General features: G+C 34.1%; 2 protein-coding genes across 2 annotated transcripts; one reads left to right on the top strand and one right to left on the bottom strand.

Moving 5' to 3' along the window:
• Positions 1–13,314: 13,314 nt before the first annotated feature.
• On the top strand, positions 13,315–14,109 carry BDR25DRAFT_375139 (uncharacterized protein; the record flags this gene model as incomplete). The annotated part of the gene is made up of 1 exon (XM_033697367.1): positions 13,315–14,109. One exon carries the CDS (start codon positions 13,315–13,317, stop codon positions 13,789–13,791), a length of 477 nt encoding a protein of 158 aa, XP_033553127.1. The 3' UTR covers positions 13,792–14,109.
• Positions 14,110–14,129: 20 nt separating this feature from the next.
• Positions 14,130–16,056, bottom strand: BDR25DRAFT_375141 (uncharacterized protein; the record flags this gene model as incomplete). Its single annotated transcript, XM_033697368.1, has 3 exons — positions 14,130–15,660; positions 15,709–15,815; positions 15,947–16,056. The coding sequence occupies 3 exons, from the start codon at positions 16,054–16,056 to the stop codon at positions 14,594–14,596; spliced, it is 1,284 nt and encodes a 427-aa protein (XP_033553128.1). The 3' UTR covers positions 14,130–14,593.
• Between the last annotated feature and the right edge of the window lie 4,642 nt (positions 16,057–20,698).

Raw genomic sequence — 20,698 nt, forward strand, 5'->3', positions numbered from 1 at the left:
GCAGACGAACCCTGCATTCACGCGTAGAACTTTAGGAGCATATCCATCTGAGGAGACAGTTAATTTATAGTAAGGGAAGTCATTAGAAGTTTACAGCGAAAGGAATGGTGCGAGAGGGAGCATATTGACCCTATTTGAGGGATCAGAGGCCTGAGGTGGTTCAAGTGGGTTTGAATGGAACCTAGGATGGCTATCGCTGACTCTTCAGCAATATGTTGCACGACGTTAGGTTATTTCATGCGTTAACGGAAGTAACACATAGCGTGCGATAGGAGAGATATTTTAAACAACCTAATTTGGCTGTTGATGTTAGTTCTTCCTTCACGGCATTTGGAACTGCCTGATTAGGATAGGCTGCTACCGCCGCCTAGACAAGGCAACGATAACGGTATATTATCGCGACAAATAATTGTTATTGTTAATAAATAATTGCAATTATTATAATAAAACAGATTTTACTACACTAGTATTAGAATTTTATTTATAATTAGCCTCTATTAGTATAACGTACACTATAGGCAAGTTGCTTGCACACCTAAGTTACTTACTTTTACTAAGACTACACTAAACTACTTTTTCTACATTAATGCATCTCTAATAACACTAACGTACACTACAGGCAAGTTGCTTACACACTTAAGTTACTTACTTTTACTAAGACTCTACTAAACTACTTTTTTTACACTAATGCATTCCTAACAACACTACTTAAACGCACTAAAAGAATATTAGATATAGCTTATACTTTAGGCTTTTAAATAAAATAAAACACTCTTAAAGTAACATGCTATAGCTATATATAAAGTCTTTTAAAAAATAATAAATAACTAATATACTAAATAACTTTTATAAGCTAATTTTATAGCTAACTTATAAAAGCTAGATAATAATAAAAAGTAAGTAATTATTAAGCACATACTTAAGCTAAATGTAATAAGGTAGGCGCTCTGCCTGCTAAGCTAATACTATACAACTTTCCCTACTATACTAAAAGGTACGCACGAGAATACTTAAGCTAAGCATTCTTGCATAGTATAATATATATATATATATATAGATAGATAATGCTAGGGCTAGCACTAGCACTAGCGGTTTTCTCTAGTCTAGCCTAAACCTCTATAAGCAAGAGAAGGGCACATGGTTGACTGTGCCTACCTTGTTACACTAAATATGTAAGGATTTTCCTTTTAGCTAGCAGCTATAGCTAATATAGCTAATCCTTTATATGCTAAGCATAGTTTAGGTTATGTTAGCATAAACTAGCTTAGTGTGTTTATTAAATGTTATTTAAAGCTTAAAGTAAAGTTAATTATAAGTATAACTATTGTAACAAGGTAGGCACAGTCAACCACGTGGCCTTCTCTCGCTTATAGAGGTTTAGGCTAGACTAGAGAAAACCGCTAGTGCTAGTGCTAGCCCTAGCATTATCTATATATATATTATACTATGCGAGAATACTTAGCTTAAGTATTCTTGTGCGTACCTTTTAGTACAGTAGGGAAAGTTGTATAGTATTAGCTTAGCAGGCGGAGCACCTACCTTATTACATAATACTTAAGCTACCTAAAGGTTAAGAGTTTAAGTCCTAGTAATTACTCTAGCTTAGATTATAGCAGAGGCTATAATTAGAGTAGAGTAGATATATATCCTTAGCCTTATGTCTTAGAGACTAAGATAATAAAGGGAGAGGGTAGTGTAACAGTTAACCACGTGGCCTTCTCTCGCTTATAGAGGTTTAGGCTAGACTAGAGAAAACCGCTAGTACTAGTGATAGCCCTAGCATTATCTATATATATATTATACTATGTAAGAATACTTAGCTTAAGTATTCTTATGCGTACCTTTTAGTACAGTAGAGAAAGTTGTATAGTATCGGCTTAGCAGGCGGGGCGCCTACTTTATTACAACTATAAAAAAACCTTTTTATAAAAAATATTAAAGTAATTTAAAGCTAGTTTTGTAACAATTCGCATGAACCGTCCCATCTTAGGTTGCCCGACGAGCTGATATCCGAAGCGTTCTTGTATCTGCTCCGACTCTGCCCTAGCCTCTGCTGTACCTCTATTCCCCTAAGTATTTAGTCGCACCTCTCCCCTGTAGCTAGATTAGTAGTTTTCTAATATCCTTTGTACAAGGCCTATAGGTGTTAATAGCATTCTCTAGTTTCTAAGTCTCTACACACTTTTATATACTTCTAAGTAGATTTATACTGCATTTAGACCTATTATCTGTTACAATCCTTGCTCTTTTGAAATGGTAATTTCGAGAGCACTGCGGCCTATAGTGGTTTTAGCGGGAAGGGGAAGGACTTAGCTAGATCGGGTGTACAGTCCGTCTGGCAGAGTGTAGGGAAATGCGTATGTAAGGAAGGCAGGTTGTGGTTTAACCTAGCGGCTGTATGGTGAGCTAGTAAACCTAATCCAGAAGGATAGGAAAGGAGGTATATATAGTGCAAGATATACAAGGCGGCAATGTCCTCTTTGTAAAGGTATTAATGCCTCTTAGTCTATTGTAGGTAAAGACTAAATAGTAATCATAGCCCTCTAACTATAATTGTGATCATGACTATATACATGGGGTTGCATGCAGTGCATGCCGTGCATGCTTGCATGCTCTTTGCCTGCATTACCTGCAGGGCCTGCAGGCCTGCAATGCTAGGGTCCCTATTAGACGATGCATTCTTCTATGCATCCATCTAAAAGCCGAAGCCATTCCTCATCCGGCTTGTCACGTGATCCGTTCAATGCGGTGTTAAGCATTGTCCATCCGACGTCGCTTGGGCTGTGGGGAACAGCTGATTGGAGAATTACGGTCTGCTCGTTGGCCGTAACATTATCTTGCCTATGCTGTTATATTATATTAAAAAAGCTGCTTTTGCTAGTAACAGCTTTATTAATAATATTATATTAATTATTTTATTTAATTATATCTAAGTCTAAGATGTGTTTAATCTAGTTTAAGTTACACTACTTATATACTATTATATTAAATTAATTTAGTTACTATAAATAAGATGTCGCGTATATTAAGAGCCTGGACTGGGGCTCAGAGCCTGGGACGCAGCTCGGGATCTGGAGATATTATGTTCCGAAGCTCGGTGTATATAAGGAGAGCCCTCAGCTCTCTTAGATAGGGGAGTCACTTCATCCGATCTTCTGAACAGCTACTGCCAGGCTATTTTATCCTCCACATAAGATTTTAGAAACTTTTTATTAACTAAAGCTTTTAAGTTTAGACTTTTTTATTCTTTATAATTAAAATTACCTTTAAAAAAGGTTATAAAAAGTGTTCTAAAGTAGAAACATAAAGACTGCTAATAACTTATTAGAATTAAAGATAACGTATAATACAGGTAAATTACTTACACACCTAAGCTACTTACTTTTACTAAGACTCTACTAAACTACTTTTTCTACACTAATGCATTTCTAACAGCACTACTTTAATGTGCTAAAAGAATATTAAATATAGTTTACACTTTAGGCTTTTAAATAAGATATAACACTTTTAAAGCAACATGCTACAGCTATGTATAAAGTTTTTTAAAAAATAATAAATAACTAATGTACTAGACAACCTTTATAAGCTAATTCTATAGCTAACTTATAAAAGCTAAATAATAATAAAAAGTAAGTAATTATTAAGTATATACTTAAGCTATATATGCAAGAATTCTCTTCTTAGCTAGTAGCTATAGCTAATATAGCTAATTCTTTACACGCTAAGCATAATCTAGTGTTACAATCCTTGCTTCGGGAAGCACTCGGGTCTGGTGATATTCCTAGGTGGGAAGTAGGACGGAAAGTAGGGGCCAATCCGGTAGGGTGTACAGTCCTACGTACAGGCTATTAGGCTAATAGAGGGAGAAGAGAATGACTAGATTGTGGTTTGCCCTATGTGCAGCAGTAGGGAGGCTAGGGTTAAACAGTCCTGTTAGACAGGATTAGAGGTATATATAGTGCAGATATATAAATAGTATTGCAGCTCTTTAGAAAGCTAAATGCTACTTAGTCTATGTAAAAAATAAACTAAATGTTAAACACACCTTCTAAAGGTTGTTTAATATAGGAACTATATACATGTGCAGGGGATGCTAAGGTAAGCTAGATAAGCTTACTAGAGCTTACTAAGTAGGGCTTGCTAAGCTCTTCTAGACTTATAGGATTTACATCCTATTCTTCTATTAAATAACGCATTTTTCTATAATCTTAAGTAGCTGCGTGACTTCTGCGTCCTCTGTTTAGTCTATAAGTAAGTTCCGCTCTAACTGTACTATATTATAGAGCATCTTAGGTGGAGTTACGCTAGTCTAACTGTAGACTGTAACACGCTGCCCCTTCTTCCTAGCAGCGCTCTTGCTGCTCTGCTTACACAACTGCGTTAGTAAGGGCTTATTTATAATGTTAGTGCCCTTCTGCTAAAAGGCATTTCTAATATCTATCTTTTTTATGCTAAATAGCTTGCTAGTCTTGTTTGTCTTACTATCTTTATATTACTTATTATTTTAATCTTTTTTACTAGACAAAGATAAGGCCTTATAGCACTTACTAATTTTTAAAGTTGTCTTATGTGTTAACTTTATCCTTAGACAAGTGTGTTAAATGTGTAAAAAAAAATAGTAAATGTAACACTTTTATTTCTAACGCTGCGTAAGATTGCTTAGAGAAAGAGAAAGAGTTACTTCTTTATAAAGCAGTTACTGTAAAGGCTTAGAAATAAGACTTTAATAATAAAATGTTGTGTTAGGTCTAGAAGACTTTAAAGGCAAAGGCTAGGAAGTGTTCTAAACAGGACTGTATCTAAAAGTTGTTAGATTTGCTAGAGGCTTGTTATGTAAAGTATCTAGAGGGGGATCTATCTTTCTTAGACAAGATAGAAGCTTTTAAGGCTAAAGTAAAGGGCTATTTTTCTTTTTAACTATTATTAGCTAAGACTTATCTTTAAAAGCTGCTGCTATTTAGTAATAACATAGCTGTTTCTTTTAATATAGGTGCCTTATTGCCTAGTTAGTTTCTTTTAGATAAGCTTAAAAGTACTTTTATACTAGCAGCTACACGTTCTTTAAATTCTTAGCTAGTTTTTATGTGTTTTTACTAGTAAGCTACTTTTTTTATTTTACTAGAAATTCTTTTTAGTTTTTTTAATTACTAATAATGTGTTTAACTTTATATTCTGCTTCTTTATCTTTTTATTTTTAAGTAGATAGAGGAATCTCTTTAAGTGCTTTTTTTTAATTTAGATACATAGAACTATAGGTGTATCTTTATATGTAGGGGAAGCTTAAGCTTGCAGTTGTCTTGTTAGGTCTAGAGGACTTTGTATAGTCTTATTCTTTTTTCTGCTAGCTTTCTAGAAGGTCTAGGTATCTTAAGATTTTTAGTGTTAAGATACATGTAGTCTTTTAGGTAGATTTCTAGTCCTAGTTATTGTAATTTGTTTATATACTTTTCTATAGTTATTCTGCTAGACCTTGCTTTAACAGCTAACTTTTTATGTATTTAATATAAGTCTATTAGCTAATTTATTAATTTTTATAGGTCTATAGGTTAACTTCTATGCAACATAAAGTATAAGTTATATTTAAAATTAGCTTTATATAGCGTTTTTTTAGTTGTAGCTAATTTTACGTTGTTAATAGCTAGCTGTGCTATTAGAAGCTATTCTACCTAATTATTTTAAGTATAGAAAATGTACTTTTTTAAATATTTTTCTATTTCTGCATTTGCTCTTTTAGTTTGTCTGTCTGTTTATAAGTAGTAGGCTGTTAATAGTTTATGTGTTATGCTAAAGTGTTGCATTGCTGCTTTCTAGAAGCTGCTAGTAAATAGCTTGTCTTAATTAAAGATAATAATCTTAGGGCATTTATGTACTAATATTATATTTTGTTTTAATTTATAGATAAATTTTTTAGTAGTTATTATTTTTTCTAAGGGCTAGGTGTGTAGATACTTAGTAGTTTTATCTAGGGCTACTATAATTATGTTGCACATCTTGTCTGTCCTTAGTTTCTTAGACAGGGGTAATCTTATAATAAAATCTATTGTAATTATTATTTATAGTAGTTTTAGTGCTTTAATTAGTTAGAAGTATCTATAGGTTTTATGCCTTTATAAGTTATTTTTGTTATAGGTATTGCATTTCTTAAGCACCTCTATGCATAGTTGCTTTACCTTTAGTATTTGTTGCAGTATAGCAGCCCTTAGTTTCTTCTAAAGGGTGCCTATTCTAAGATGTCTAAACATTAGGGACTTATAATATTCTTAAATTAGGTTCTTTTATCTTTACTTACTAGCTATAAGCATGTAGAATTCTTTTATAAGTTAGAGTTTATTATAGACTTATTTTTTACTAGTTTTTTTAAAGAGTGTAAATTCCTTAGCTTCTTTTTTTTTTTTATTAAAGTAGTCTAGTCTTTAGCTAAGGGTGTTAGCCTGTTAATTCTGTGTTCCTAGGACGTGCTTAATAATATAGTTAAACTAAGTAAGCTCTATTGCTTATTTTATGTGCATAGGTAATAATTTCTTTACTATTAAAAACATAACTAGATTTGCATAGTTAGTTATAATATTAAATAGTTTTACTATTTTATGTAACTTTATAGCCTAAGTCTTTATAGTGTTTAATATTGCTTTTAGCTCTTTATTAGGTATACTGTAACCTGCTTTAGGTCCTAAGAACTTAGCAGAATAGTACGCAACTAGGTGCTATTTTCTATCCTCTTGTTTTTAGTAAAGCGCGGCCCTGCTAGCTCTAAGGGACGCGTCTGTGTAAATCTTTGTGTCTAGTTATAGGTTGTATATTCTTAGTACTAGTTTGTTTGTTATAGCTTATTTTAATGTTGTAAATGCTTTATTTATTTCTAAAGTCTATATAAACTTTGCTGTAGCCTATTCTTTAGTTATAGTATTTATTAGTAGTATAGTAATCTTTAAGTAATTCTTAATTATTTATCTTATATAGCCTAATAGTCTTAGAAATCCTTTTACTTTTTTAACTATTATAAGTTCTAGCTATTTAAGTACTTTTTATATCTTAGCTAAGTTAATCTTTATTTCTTCTTTATTAATTATAAATTCTAAGTATTTTATTTCTGCAATGTAGAATTTGCATTTAGAGAGCTGTAAGTAGAGCCTGTACTTTCTAAGTTATTCTAAAACTTTCTATACTTTTTATACATAGTCTTCTAAAGTGTCTTTTAAATAGATAAGGACATTGTCTAAGTATACTAAAGTAAAGATGTTAAAGTATAGGTTAAGAGCTGTATTAATAATTTACTAGAATGTTGCTAGGGCATTTATTAATCTAAACAGCATTACTAGTAGTTTATAAAGTCTTTATAGAGTCCTAAACACTATAAGCTATTTATCTCCCTTTTGTATTCTTATCTTATTAAATCTGTTCTGTATGTTAAACTTTATAAAGTACTAAGTTCCTTTTAGTTAATTTATAATGTTTTATATAATTAGTAGGGGAAACTAGTTTTAGATTATGTTATTATTTAGAGTTTTATAGTCCTAGCAGACTTATATCTTTCTTCCTTTTTTTTTTGCAAAGACTACTGCTAAAGCTATAAGGCTGTGGCTTTCTTAAATGTGGCCTTACACTAACATCCTGTTAACATATTCCTGCAAGGCCTCTTTCTGTGCCTAGGTTAAGGGGCAGAGCTTATGCGTTTTTAAATTATAATTTTTTATTAGGTTAATAGTGTAATTCTAAGGCTAATGTAGTAGTAATTCTTCTAAATCTTTTAGTGTCTTAAACATGTCTTTATAATTCTTGTATTTAGTTAGAATATAACTTTTATTCTAGGTTTAGATAACACTAATTTATTTTACATTCTTGTCTGCTTTAATTTTTTTATAAGAGACTTTCTCTAGCTTTTTTTTTATTATTTATATTACCTAGGCTTTTAGCTCTTAGTAAGAGAATTTCTAGAAGTTTCTTTTCTTAGGGTAGTAACTGCTGCCCTATTTTGCTTATTTGTAGACTAGGCATCTGTTGTTATAGCATGCTAACTATGTTATGTGTGCGTGGTTGTTAAGAGTTTCTATAGTTATAGTTCTCTAATTAATAGCTAGGTTATGTGTTTTAAGCTAGTTATAGCCTAAAATTACATTATACTTGCTCTTTAATTTAAGTATGTTTATAGACCTCTAGTTACTTATGTTAGGGGTTTTAAAGTTTTTTTTATAGGTTTCTAAGTTAATCTATCCTTTGCTATATTTAATTAATAAAGTGTTAGCAAAGGTTACTTTAAATAAGTTTTTTTTTATTTAAAATAGTATACTTTATTTATTTATTTAATTCTTATCTATTATAGTAAAAGTGCATCTACTATCTATAAGAGCTAGTCTAGGACGTCCTTTATACATAAAAGTAGTTGTTAAGCTATATCCTGCCTCTTATTCTACTATAATTACTACTAATATATTATGTTTAACTTCTTTATTAGAAAGGGGATAAAAGTTAATATCTTATAAGTTATTATTAAATTTATTTTTTTTTTTTTTATAGATTTAGTGTTCTTAGTTGCAGCAGTTAGTTACCTTATATTTATAGTCCTTAACTAAGTAATGTAATGTTAGGTAGTCTTTTTTTTTTACTACTTTTTACTAGAAATAGTAGAACTTATAGTTTTCTTACTTATTACATTTTATCTATAGTTTTTGTTTATAAGGGGGGGCTGTCTAACAGGTGTAATAATTTATAGTTTTGTAGGCTAAGGCTGTTTTTTACTATAGGCAACTGTTATAGTTCTTCTTCTATATAGGCTACTATTCTGCTTAATGTTGTTGTCCTAGTGTTTAACATAGTATTGTTGTGTACACTAATACTAGGGGTATAGACAATTGTTAGGTCTATGTAACGTGTTAAGGGGACTCTTTTAAGTCTACTAAGGGTATTCTTTTGTTTGTACTAACTGTATAAGGTGTTCTTTTTATTAGCACTTGCTTGTGCTGTAAGTGCTGCTTTTGCAGAGGACACATTATCTGTAATTTTGTTGTACTGTAAGAGCTTTTCTAGAGATTGCTAAGCTTAGGAGTAGTGTCTTAGGTTTCTTAGGCGCTAGTTATAGTACTTTAAACTTAGTAGGTTTACCTAGCTATTCTAGCTTTTAATCCCTAATTTTAGTAAAAAACTGCTATTACTTTTTTTTATTTATAATGTTATATTTAACTTTAGCTATTTTTTATATAATGTTAAATGCTAAGTAGTTGTTGCTAATATTTATTTAGTAAAGTAAGACTATATAATTGCTTAGGTAGTTATGTAGTAACCTGCACTTCTAGCACTTACATCTCTAAAACTATTAGGAAAGCTCCTTTACTAAAGTACTAGAGGTCTAGTTTTAGAGGGGAAAACATTCTTTTTTTTTTCTAAACATTTATAATATATTCTTAAATCTAAGTTTCTTCTCTATATCTTTTAAAAATTATAAGATTTTATAACACTATATTAAAGCTATTAAAATTTTAAATAACTACCTTTTAATATAGTTTAGAGCAGTTGTTTAAAGAGTAGTTTTTTTTATATTACTAGTAAAGTCTGTTATCTAGTTTTTTTTATATTTCCTTATCTATAAGGCTGTATTTAGCAGTAATAGCTTTTATTATTATAGTAGTATTTTTATTCTCCCTCTTTTAAAAGTTTAGGTAGTTTTAGTAAAAGTGTTTTACTTTTTTATAGTTTAGGTAGGCCTTATTTTCTAGCTACTTTTATTATTTCTTTATTAAAGGTAGCTTATTATGTTTTAGAACTTAGCTTTTTTTAGAAGGGGGGCTTTATATGTGCTTTATATAACTAAGGTTTATAGGTTTTTTATTATATTATAAAAGCTTTTTTTTTTTAGAGATAAATTTTAGCTTTTAGAAGGTTTTTTTTAATTTCTTTTTTTTTTTTATTCTTTATAGCAGTTGTTATAAGTTGTTACTTTCTTAATATAGTCTTTAAGAGTAGTTAGTTAGTTTATGTGTATAAACTTATCTTTTACTTTGTTATTTAGTCTATTATAAAACATGCAGCATAGGGCTTTTTAGTTATTTTATCTGTAAATAGCTATTTGTTCTCTAAAGTGTGCTGCATAGTTTTAGACTAGCCTACTGCTTTGTTTTATGTTATTTAGTCTGTTAGCTGCAATCTTTTTTTTATCTAAGGTTCTGTAGATAGCTGTTAGAGCTAATTTAAAGTTTTTAACGCTACTAAATACTTCTTTAGTTTTAGGGTTAAGTAGTGCGCTATTTACTCTAAAGTCTATCTAATTATTAGTGTAGGGTTAGAACTAGATTGTAGGGGGGCTTTCTAAGTGTAGTCTTATCTAGGAGATTATTTCTGCGTTAGTCTAAAATGCTCTTTTATTATATTACATATAAAGGTAGCATCTAGTAAAAAAGAGTTAAAGGTCTTTTAATAATTTTTTAAAAAGCTTTAAAAGAGCTAGTTTTAAAGCTTTCTTAGCTGTAACACTTACTTTATTTATTAAAATATTTTAAACTTTTACTAGTTCTACTTATAACTTATGTATTTAGCAGGCTTAGGCAGTGTCCTTATAAGAGTTAGTAAGAGGTAGGGGGTTTTATAAATTTATGTTTTTTTAGCAGAGGTTAGCTATTTTTTACTTAAGTTTTAATAATTTACTAACCTTGTTACTAATCTGCTAGAGTTTTTTAATGTTATCCTAGATTAAGTTAATCTGTTCTGCTAGAACAGCTTTGCTTTAGGTAGGAACTTTTGTAGATTCTAATAGCGCAGCATAGGCTATATTAGAATCTAAGTTGTGTTATAAGGTTACTATACTTTTTAAAAAGAGTAGTGTTTAATGTTATAATTTTTACTTTAGAAAGCACTTAGGTCTAGTAATATTCCTAGGTAGAAAGTAGAACAGAAAGTAGGGGCTAATTTAGTAGGGTGTACAGTCCTACGTACAGGCTATTAGGCTAATAGAGGGAGAAGAGAATAACTAGATTATAGTTTACCCTATATACAGCAGTAGAAAGGCTAGGGTTAAACAGTCCTGTTAGACAGGATTAGAAGTATATATAGTGCAGATATATAAATAGTATTACAGCTTTTTAAAAAGCTAAATGCTACTTAGTCTATGTAAAGAATAAACTAAACATTAAACACACCTTCTAAAGGTTGTTTAATGTAGGAACTATATACATGTGCAGGGGACACTAAGGTAAGCTAGATAAGCTTACTAAAGCTTGCTAAGCAGGGCTTGCTAAGCTCTCTTAGACTTATAGAATTTACATCCTGTCCTCCTATTAGACAACGCATTCTTCCATGATCTCGGGTAGCCGCGCGACTTCCGCGTCCTCTGTTTGGTCTATAAGCGAGTTCCGCTCCAACCGTACCATATTGTGGAGCATCCTGGGTGGAGTTACGCTGGTCCAACCGTAGACCGTAACATCTAGGCTATATTAGCATAAACTAGCTTAGTATATTTACAAAGTATTCTCTAAAGCTTAAAGTAAAGTTTAAGTATAAGTATATTTAGTAGATATCTAGCCTATTATAAAGCTTATTTTATTAAAGTTATATGTGTTATTATTCTAGATACTATACTTAGCTTTAATATTCTTTATAAATTACTTTAAAAACTCTAGCTTCTTTTTAAGATTCTAATTAGTATTATTATTAAAGTATTATAATATTAAGATAGTTTTAGTAGAGTCTTAGCAAAGTAGCTAGCACGCCTATAAGAGACGTTAAGCTAAAGTTAAAATAATAATCTAAAAAAACTTTTATAATTAGATATTATAAATAACACTTAGCAAATAAAAGCTTTGTTAAGAATATTAAAGTAATAGAAATAATAAAAATCACAACTTTTTAAAGTGATAAAAGCTAGTGTAATAAAATATAGAAGTGCTTAAAGTTTAAAAAGTGTTATACTATAAGCAGCTAGCTTAAAGAAAGTTTAATAAACTTATATTAATAGAAATTAAAAAAGATAGAATAGTAGTAAAAATTAAAGTAAGCCTACATGATAAAATTTGTACCTATATTATGTAAAGTAATACACAAGTCTCTGCTTATTGTAAAGCAGCTAACGCGTACAGAACACGCCCTCTTCTACCCTCTAATTACGTTAGCTCTAAACAATAACTATTACTCTAAAAAGTGTATTCTAATTGTATTACAGCTACACTTTTAAACCTCACCTATTGTACGTAACAAGTCATAAAGTTACTACTTTTGTACGGCTCACGTGACTGTGTCGTAGTGAAAAGTTGACTCGTAGTGCGTTCTGTTAGGCACCATGTCTTGTTCTCGGTTATGCTATGTGTAACTGAGGAAAAGGAAGTGTAAACTACAGAAGCGTCGTCAATGGCGAAGCTGACTCTTTCGAAAAATTGCCGCAGGATCCGATATTAATGTCAATTTCAGCGGACGCGGAGAGGCAAAAGCACAAGGAACAGACTGAAATCCGCAACCTAGTCCCTACTGTCTAATTTGAATCCAAATTCTCGCATATCTTGTAACCTTTTGGTTCAAATTAATCCTTCGGAAGTGCTGAACACTGATTCATTTGTCCCTGTATCTGTTTCATGATTCTCCTCTTCCGACTCGAGGCGTTGCGAATCCTCATGGCCCGGAGGCTGCTACGTACGCGTTAGTTACCATCAATCTGGGTATCTGGACATCTATGCTCTCCAGGGCTTACTCTGCAACCTATACACATGTTAAGGACAGATATTCATTTCGGAAGGCGTCTGAAGAGGGACTTAAAAGATCGCAGTGTCCTCCAGAAGGCATCAGTTTCCAACTCTCAGACATTCCAGTCTACTCGTCCAATATCTCACCCTTAATATCGACATACTTTGCTCTTTGGTCTCGTTAGGACATCTCCCGAACATGAAGGCTGTAGCACCATGCATCATCTTAGCAGTCGCAGCTCTGATGCTCCATCATGGGTTGACGGCACCCGAAGAGCCTGAAGGGCCAGGGCCACTTGTTCCTGAGAACCCTGGTAGTCCTGGGCCGTCCGGACATGAGGGCCCTGCTCCGGGCCGGGCAGAACAATGCTCCTGCGACTGTAGACGAGCCCTCAAATGGTGAAGAGCTTTATAACAACCTGCTTGGCGCCATCCCCAGGAACGATCAGGATGCGGTCAAGTCTCCATACACGGACAACTACAAATGAGATACAGACAGAGCTGGACAAAGCGTTGCTTTCCCACTATCAGACAGCAAGATCAAAGACTTATTTGGAAAGCAGTGCATTGATGTTCGAAAAGAAAAATAGGAGCCAGCAGTCATGGACAAGAAAGACTTAACTTCAGATATGATCCGGCGTCACCAGATTCCGATATGTCTGTAGGATCTGGTCACTATCGTTACGACGAGCCAATGTTGGAGAACTACCATGACCTGGACGGCGGCGTGGTCGGTGTCAACAGTCAAATAAAGCTGGATTCGGACGAGGTAAAGGAAGCCTTCTCAGAAAATGCATTCCAGCTGTGGAAGGAGGACAAAGGAAATTCTGTCGGAGAACTGAAGCAAGTCGCCATTGCGGACATCGTCAATGAAGAAACTCTAGCAAAAATCAACAACCGATTAAAAGTTATGCAAAAGGGAGACAAAGAATGGGCCCAGCTCGATCAAGGCACCCAAGAGTTCGACGAAATGATATACAGCGGCAATGCCAAGTGGGCAGCATTTATGCTCACCGATTACCACCAGGCCTTTGGAGATTTGAACATCCTGAACATTCAGATTGCAAGAGAGACTATCTTTGACGGCTCTTTTAAGGGATATATGGTGTTCAACATTGGAGCCAGGAGCTAAGTTCAGAGGGCTCCCCCAGTCCGTGACTCCGGGTACGTAATAAGACCACCAGTGTCCCTAAACGGGCTGGCTGGACGGAGATTAATATTGCCCCATTTTGGTTCTCTGGAGAGAATTTTGGTGGTAAAGAATTAAATCCGTGACGATGTGGCACAAAGAGTTGGTTTGAGACGTGCCGTGACCCAACTTTTGCACACGTGAGTTTTTTCATCTCTCTTCTTGGTACTAGTCTTTCGTCCTAAAGAAAATGCAATCCTATACTTAATTCTGCCATCCGAGTTATCTCGGCTCGAGCGGCATTCCACCTGTGATTGTGCCGTCCGTCTTGGGAAAGTCCCCAGAAATATGCCCTTGCAATATTTTCACAACGTCAGGAAAGTCCGACTTCGCTTTCTCAAATCGAGGTATCGAACTCCCACTAGCTTCCCCCCGAAGCGCTAATTGCGCATTAGCACCTGCTTCTAATAGTATTTGTACCACACCTGTGAAACCGTGCGAAGCAGCGAGTGCCAAAGCTTGCGAGCCGCAATAATCGAAGTAGATATCCGCGCCTTTTCCTATACGATAACCTACGGTCTTGACCCATCCTTTGAGCGCTGCTCCACACAAGGGATGCATTAGCCTGTCTCATTTTCCAGAATTGATAACTGCTCCATGGTCAAGCAACAAGTCCACTAGAGTAGTGTTGCCTGATCGAGCGGCCTGATAAAGCCGAATTTGACTATAAGACTGTCCGAATATTACGGTAATGGTTCGAGAACATTTCGACGCCAGGATCTTGGCAACATGTGCTTGTCCCTGATCAAGCGCCTTTTTTTAGCTCGTGCGAAATCCATTCATCGTTCTCGTAAGGGAAATGCTCTAAAGCAATTCTCAAGATGTTTTCGCAATCAAGTCGTGTAGCTGTTGTCGTAAGATTGCGCCAGAACTTCAACTCTCGTCTTTCCAGGGCTTGTCTTGAGTCGTGTTGCGCAGATTCCCTTAGTGGAATAGGGGTGCGATGCTGCAACAGAAACGATGCAATACCTTCGTGGCCATTTTCGACGGCTAACTTGATAGAACGAGTGAGCCCTGTGCCTAAACTCTCCCAATTGTACTCCGGCACCTCCCAGATCATTCGCAGAATATGCACATGGCCGTTTGCTGCTGCTCCTTGCAAGACACATTGCCTGGCACTTTCAATGATGTCAGGTGCTTCGAGATCGTCTTCCTTTCTCTGCCCCAAAACTCTGTCTAGGATCATCCGCACGATCTCCTGAGCCCCAGTAAGTGCCGCAACTTTTAAGGGCACGCCGAAAGCATAGCTTGTCGTTATGCCATTCACACCACTTTCAAGTAGTCGTCTTGCTAATTGAAAACGTTTCGTGGATAGTGCGGCAATGAGCGCGCCTTCGCGTGTAGTGTCGGCATATTTATCTGAACTCGGTGCGAGATATTCAATAGGATGTCTTAATGGCTCAACCCCTGGATGCTTGCGGCGGAAAGTGTGAAATCTCCAGGGCTCATTTTCACGGCTCCACCACAGATTGTCAATCTGTACAGTGGGGTTTGTGACAAGGCAGTCGGTTATCTCGCAGAGTGGTAAAGCATGCACCGATGCTCTCGCTAGCGCCTCAATGAATTCGAGCCGCAGGCCGGCTTTTTTCTGCCCAAATTCGTCTTCGAGATGGTCCACTGCGCGAGTAATGGCAAGGCAGAGAGGCCTTTTTGCGGCATCTTTGGCGTTCATTTTGGTCAATATGAGCGTTGTCGTCATCGCTAGATCCATCTTTTGCGGCAACTGAAGCCCGTCCGGTAGTGAATGTCTGTAGGCGGTATCGAATGTTGGAAGTGCACATATAGCGCGCTTTGCTTCGGTATCAAACAGCTCTTTGCACGATCAGCTTTACCAAATTTGCAGCTCTCCAAAGGACGTACTGCAGACCAGCCTCAAATTTACAGCCTGGCGAAGACCCACAAGCCAGACAGTCTCCGTTATGGTGGCCTGGAAGAGCTCTAGTGGAAGGCTTATCAGGCTCATTTTGCTTTCAACTGATAGTTAGACGCGATCTATACGGTAATACGTCTGGTTAGAAGGCGCAATTCCTTAATAGCAGATGCCTTGCTGTGCCTTAAACTGCCTCGATGCGCTTTACAATGCCTTGTTAGGCCTTACAGTGCATTGCTGTGCCTTACAGTGCGTTGCTGTGCGTTACTGTGCCTAGCTACGATTACGCGCAAGAAGACGGCGTCTTCTTTGGATGCAGCCAATCGGAGCGCTCGCATTCTAAGTACACAGGCACTCCAATAAAAAATAACTATCATAAAAATATAACTCTAAAAAGTTGAGGCTTACCTAATAGAATTAAGGTTAGTTAAAAGTATAACTTTATAACGTATTTTACAAGTAAGCAGTCTACACAAGCAAACAGTCTACTTGTGAGAGGTATCGAGCAGGAAGCACGAGGCACAGAGAGAGAATCCAGGATAGGGGGATGTAACGAGAGTAAACCTTAGGGTCGGAGACAGAGGTACGGAGGCCGAGGAGCCTATATACCCCGTGCCAAGCCCAGGGTACTCAGGGGTTGGATAGTTGTAACATAACTGTGACACTACTCTAATAACATTTTTTACTTAAATTACATTTTTCTCTACAAACCTACATTAATTAATTAAATAATAATTTTTTTTTAATTTATAATATTTACTTTATAAATAGTAACGTAGTAGATTACTAAGCTAGTTACTTCTTTGTATAACTAACCTATGTTCTAGCAGACTAGATTAATAGCTATTAAATAAAAAGCTAGCGTATATTATACTTCTATTAGATTTAAAAAACTCTTTTATATTCCTATTACATGTTTAAACATTATACCTAGTCTTTTTATAGCTTTTATAGTGTTATACACTTAGGTAAGCTTTTTTTAATCTTTAAAAAGCTTTAGTAGCCTTAGTAGCCTTAGCAGCATTCTATGCTAATCTCTTACTATACTTTATTATTCTACTATGTTAAATTAAAAAATTATATAATTTTTACTTAGTGTTGCGTTTGCTAAAAGGTCAACCTTCTAGCTAGCACAGCAGAAGGATATATATAGACAGATAGCTGTACGCGACACTTAGCTATTATTTTTACTTACTTTTTAAGTTTAGTAATCTAGAAGTTTATAAGTGTATTTTAGTGTAGTGTTAATTTAGCTTTTTTAATAAGCTATATACAGCTACTTTAGGTTTCTATAAGTAATAAACTAAAAACAATCTTATATAAGCTTTTATTAAGATATAAATTCAAAAGTATTACTTAAAGTCTTTAATAATTATAGTGTTTATAGTATAAGAAGTTTTAGTAGAGTGTTGTTACTGTAAAAAACAGGGTATACACTTCGCAATTAAGAGGTGTATTGACCAACAAGGGCGTGACTGTGACATAGGAGTACAATTAGTACCTGCCTAATTCCTAAGGCAATCCTCTGCTATCTAAAGAGGGCTTCTACAACTGGCTATATACTTCTCTAGAGAGCCAGGCACGGCAGCGCTGGTAGCGACAGATCTAGTATGCTGTAGGTCCAGTTCAAAGTATTACCTGTCTAGGATGCCTAGCTTTTTAGGCAAGGTAGGCATTATCTAGGAAGTGCAGAGTTAACAGCACAGTTTAGGAGTTATCTAGGACTGCCTAGTGCAGTCTAGGCTAGTCTACAACAGCCTAGAAAACACCTAGATAGCTAGTTATTATAAAGCCTTATTTTTTTCTAAGGCGCAACTTTACGCCTAAATCTAAGCCCTTTTTTAAGGTTTAGAAGTTATGTAATTTTATGTTACTCTAAATTTAATTTAAAGAGTTAAATACTTTTTACTAAGCTAAATCTTCTATTACACCTACACTCTACTCTGCGCTTTTAGTATGTATTTTAGAAAGATTTTCTGTAGGAGCCCCTAGGCCTTTTTAGGGGTTCCTAGGGTGTTTTAGGGCCCCCCTAGGCTAGAGGACCCTATATAAAGCTCTATCTGTCCTAGAGAGTTCTTATTTTAACTGCCTTTAGATTCTTCCTTAGCTAGCTACTCTAGCTAGCTATCCCTTATTCTATTTTTAAGGCCTCTAGTCCTGTCTATTCTAATCTAGGCCCCCTTAGGCCCCCTAAGCCCTGTCTTGCATATTTTACTACTAATAATGTCTTTCTTAGCTAGTAAGTAGTTAGACAGGATTACCTTAGCTGTAAATAAAGCCTTAGCTACTGTTAATCTCTGCTTAACTTACCTTAATAAAATTATAGGCAGGATTATAGCGCATAAGCTAGGCGTAATTCTACTATACTATTTTCTTGTTAAGGAGGATTATAATGTTTAGACTTGTAATACCTACATCTATTAAGGCTTATTAAAGCCTAAGCGCACTAATAACCTCTTAAAGTGTAATAGCTGCTATAAGGGTAGCAGAGACTGCTATTAAGTAGGTTATCCTAGGGCTGTTTATAGCTGTCTAGGAGTCCCTAAGGTGCTTCTTAGTTTTTTTTACTAATTTTTAGGTTGTAGTGCTTAGAGGACTGTTACCTAGTAATTATAACTATTATAAGCACTATCTTTAGTAGTTTTTTTTAGCTTAAGACCTAAATTAACCTTAGTAATACTTAAAAGTACCTACTAAATATTATTAAGGGTCTTTGTAAAAAGGTTAATAAAGTTATTATTTATCTTAATAAGTTTATAATTTTTAGCTACTTTCTAAACTCTTCTAAGTTTCTTTAAAAGTCTTTAGAGCTTTTTAAAAGTTTTTAGACTAATTCTTGCTAGGCTTGTCTACAGTAAGATAGCTAGTAACGCCTTAACCCTTTTTTATGTTAGTAAGAAGGTGTTTAAGGACTTAGGTATTATTAGTCTTAGTAAGGCAAAAAAAAGAGCATTAGTAAAGCGTAAAAAAAAAATAAGTAATAATAATAGCTTAAGACCTCTTTCTCTAGTCTTTAAGTGTGTCTACACTATATGTTCTCTAACTTGTACCTATCTAGGCTCTTCTAGAGTAGTCTAACCTTATCTAGGGTACTTAGCCTTTTACTGCTAATTTTAGTGTTTTTTAGGCTTAGGTCCTCTTCTTTACTAAAGAATTTTATAAAAGTAAGTAAAGTATGTAGAAAACTAACTTTACTTATAATTTTAACACTTTTAACTCTAAGCAAAACATTTTTTAGAGATAAAGTAGGTTGTCTACTTTTATTTTTAGTCTTTTTAGCATTTTTTTTTTTTTTACATTAGTCTAGTAGATCTAGGGGTCTCTAGGCCTGTCTAGGCCCTCTAGGATAGGTTTTGCCTTTTCTAGGTTTCTACCTACTATTCTCTTCTTCTCTAGAATAGTTTAGTCTATTTTTACATAGTAGTAGCTTCTTTAAAAATAGTTATAGCGCTTTATACTTTTTTTATATTTTTTTTAGTAGCTTACTTTTTTTTTAGGTTTCTTTAGTAAAGTTTAGGCTTTATAGTGCATCTGTCTTTTTTTTTAGAGGTATTTAGGCTAGTTTAGGGGTAATCTAGACTAATCTAGTAGTATTTAAAAATAGGGACAGTAAAAAATAGGCTAAGTTTTTTAAGTTTATAGTGCTTAAAGGTTTTTTTTTTTTTAAATATTCTAAGCTTTTATAAAGTTATCTAGTCTAAGTTTATTTTTTTTAGTCTAGTCTTTTTTAGCCTAATTTAGCTTTCCCTTCTCTCTTTTTATTTTCTTTTGTACTAGTAGTCTTACTTATCTCTAGAATTTATTTATAGCCCCCTTAGATATGTTTTTTGCTAGAAGTAGTTAGTTATTTTTCTCCCTAAACCCTTTTTAGTGTACTCTGTATAGCTATATTCCCTTATGCAGCTTTTAGTCTATAATGTAGTCTATGTCCTATATATTTGTTCCTGCTTAGAGTATTACTACCTTAGCTAGAGGTTGTTTGCAAGGTAACAAGTAACTTAAAGGTGCTAGCTTAAAAAGGCTAATATAAAATACTAGGTAGATCTAAAAGCTAGCTAGTAAGTCTAGGTAGTAAAATTAAGTTCTATGTATAGCAAAAACTTTTTAAAAGCTTATATATTTATTATCTAGCTTCTTTTTTAGCTAGAAAGTAGTAATGTTCTTAGTGCTAAAGTATACTTAGTTTTCTACTAAGTATATTTTATGTTTATGTGTTTTATTATGCTATTGCTTCTAGTACTTTTATGCTGTTTTAAGGTGTTTAGCTAGCTTTTGCCTAGTTTAGGCTAGTTTATTACTGTTTTAGAGTGCTTATAAAGAAATACTAGCTTTTTTTACTTATTTTAGCATGTCTATAGACAGCAGATCCTTCCTATAGACAGCCTAGAATAGTAATATCCCTATAAAGCTATAGACAGCGTTGTTGTAGGCATATTTTATATTAGAGAGAATCTCTGCCTAGTTATCCTACTTATAGTTGCAGTATATTTAGAGATACTGCTTTAATATTTAGTTTTAGCGCTTAGTCTAGCTATTAGTTTATAGGTAAAAAGTAGTAAAAAAAAGTCTTTTTATTTCTAAGTAAGCTATAAACATCTTTTAATAAGTAGACATAAATAAGGCTTCTTAGTCTGTTATAATAAAAAAGGGGGGGCTATAGAGTTTTAAGATTTTTTGCTTAAAAGTCTTAGCTAAGGCTACTGCCTTTAAAGTGCCTTTACTAAAAATATAGTAAGCTATTTTAAAGAAATAATTAACTATAACTAGAATACTATTATAGCTCCTTTTATTTAACTAGCTAGGTAGTAGCTCTGTAATAAAATCTATAGAGATATCCTCCTAGATCCTAGAGGGGACTAGGAGGGGCTAGAGTTCTCTATACAGGGCATGTTAAGGGGATTTCGCGCGTTAGCAGGCCTAGCATGTGCTAAGGTAGTCTTTAGTGTATTGCTGTATGCCTAGCTAATAAAAGTCCCTTTA

The sequence above is a fragment of the Lindgomyces ingoldianus genome (genome assembly GCF_010093535.1).
Source record: "Lindgomyces ingoldianus strain ATCC 200398 unplaced genomic scaffold BDR25scaffold_3, whole genome shotgun sequence".
NCBI lineage: Eukaryota > Fungi > Ascomycota > Dothideomycetes > Pleosporales > Lindgomycetaceae > Lindgomyces > Lindgomyces ingoldianus.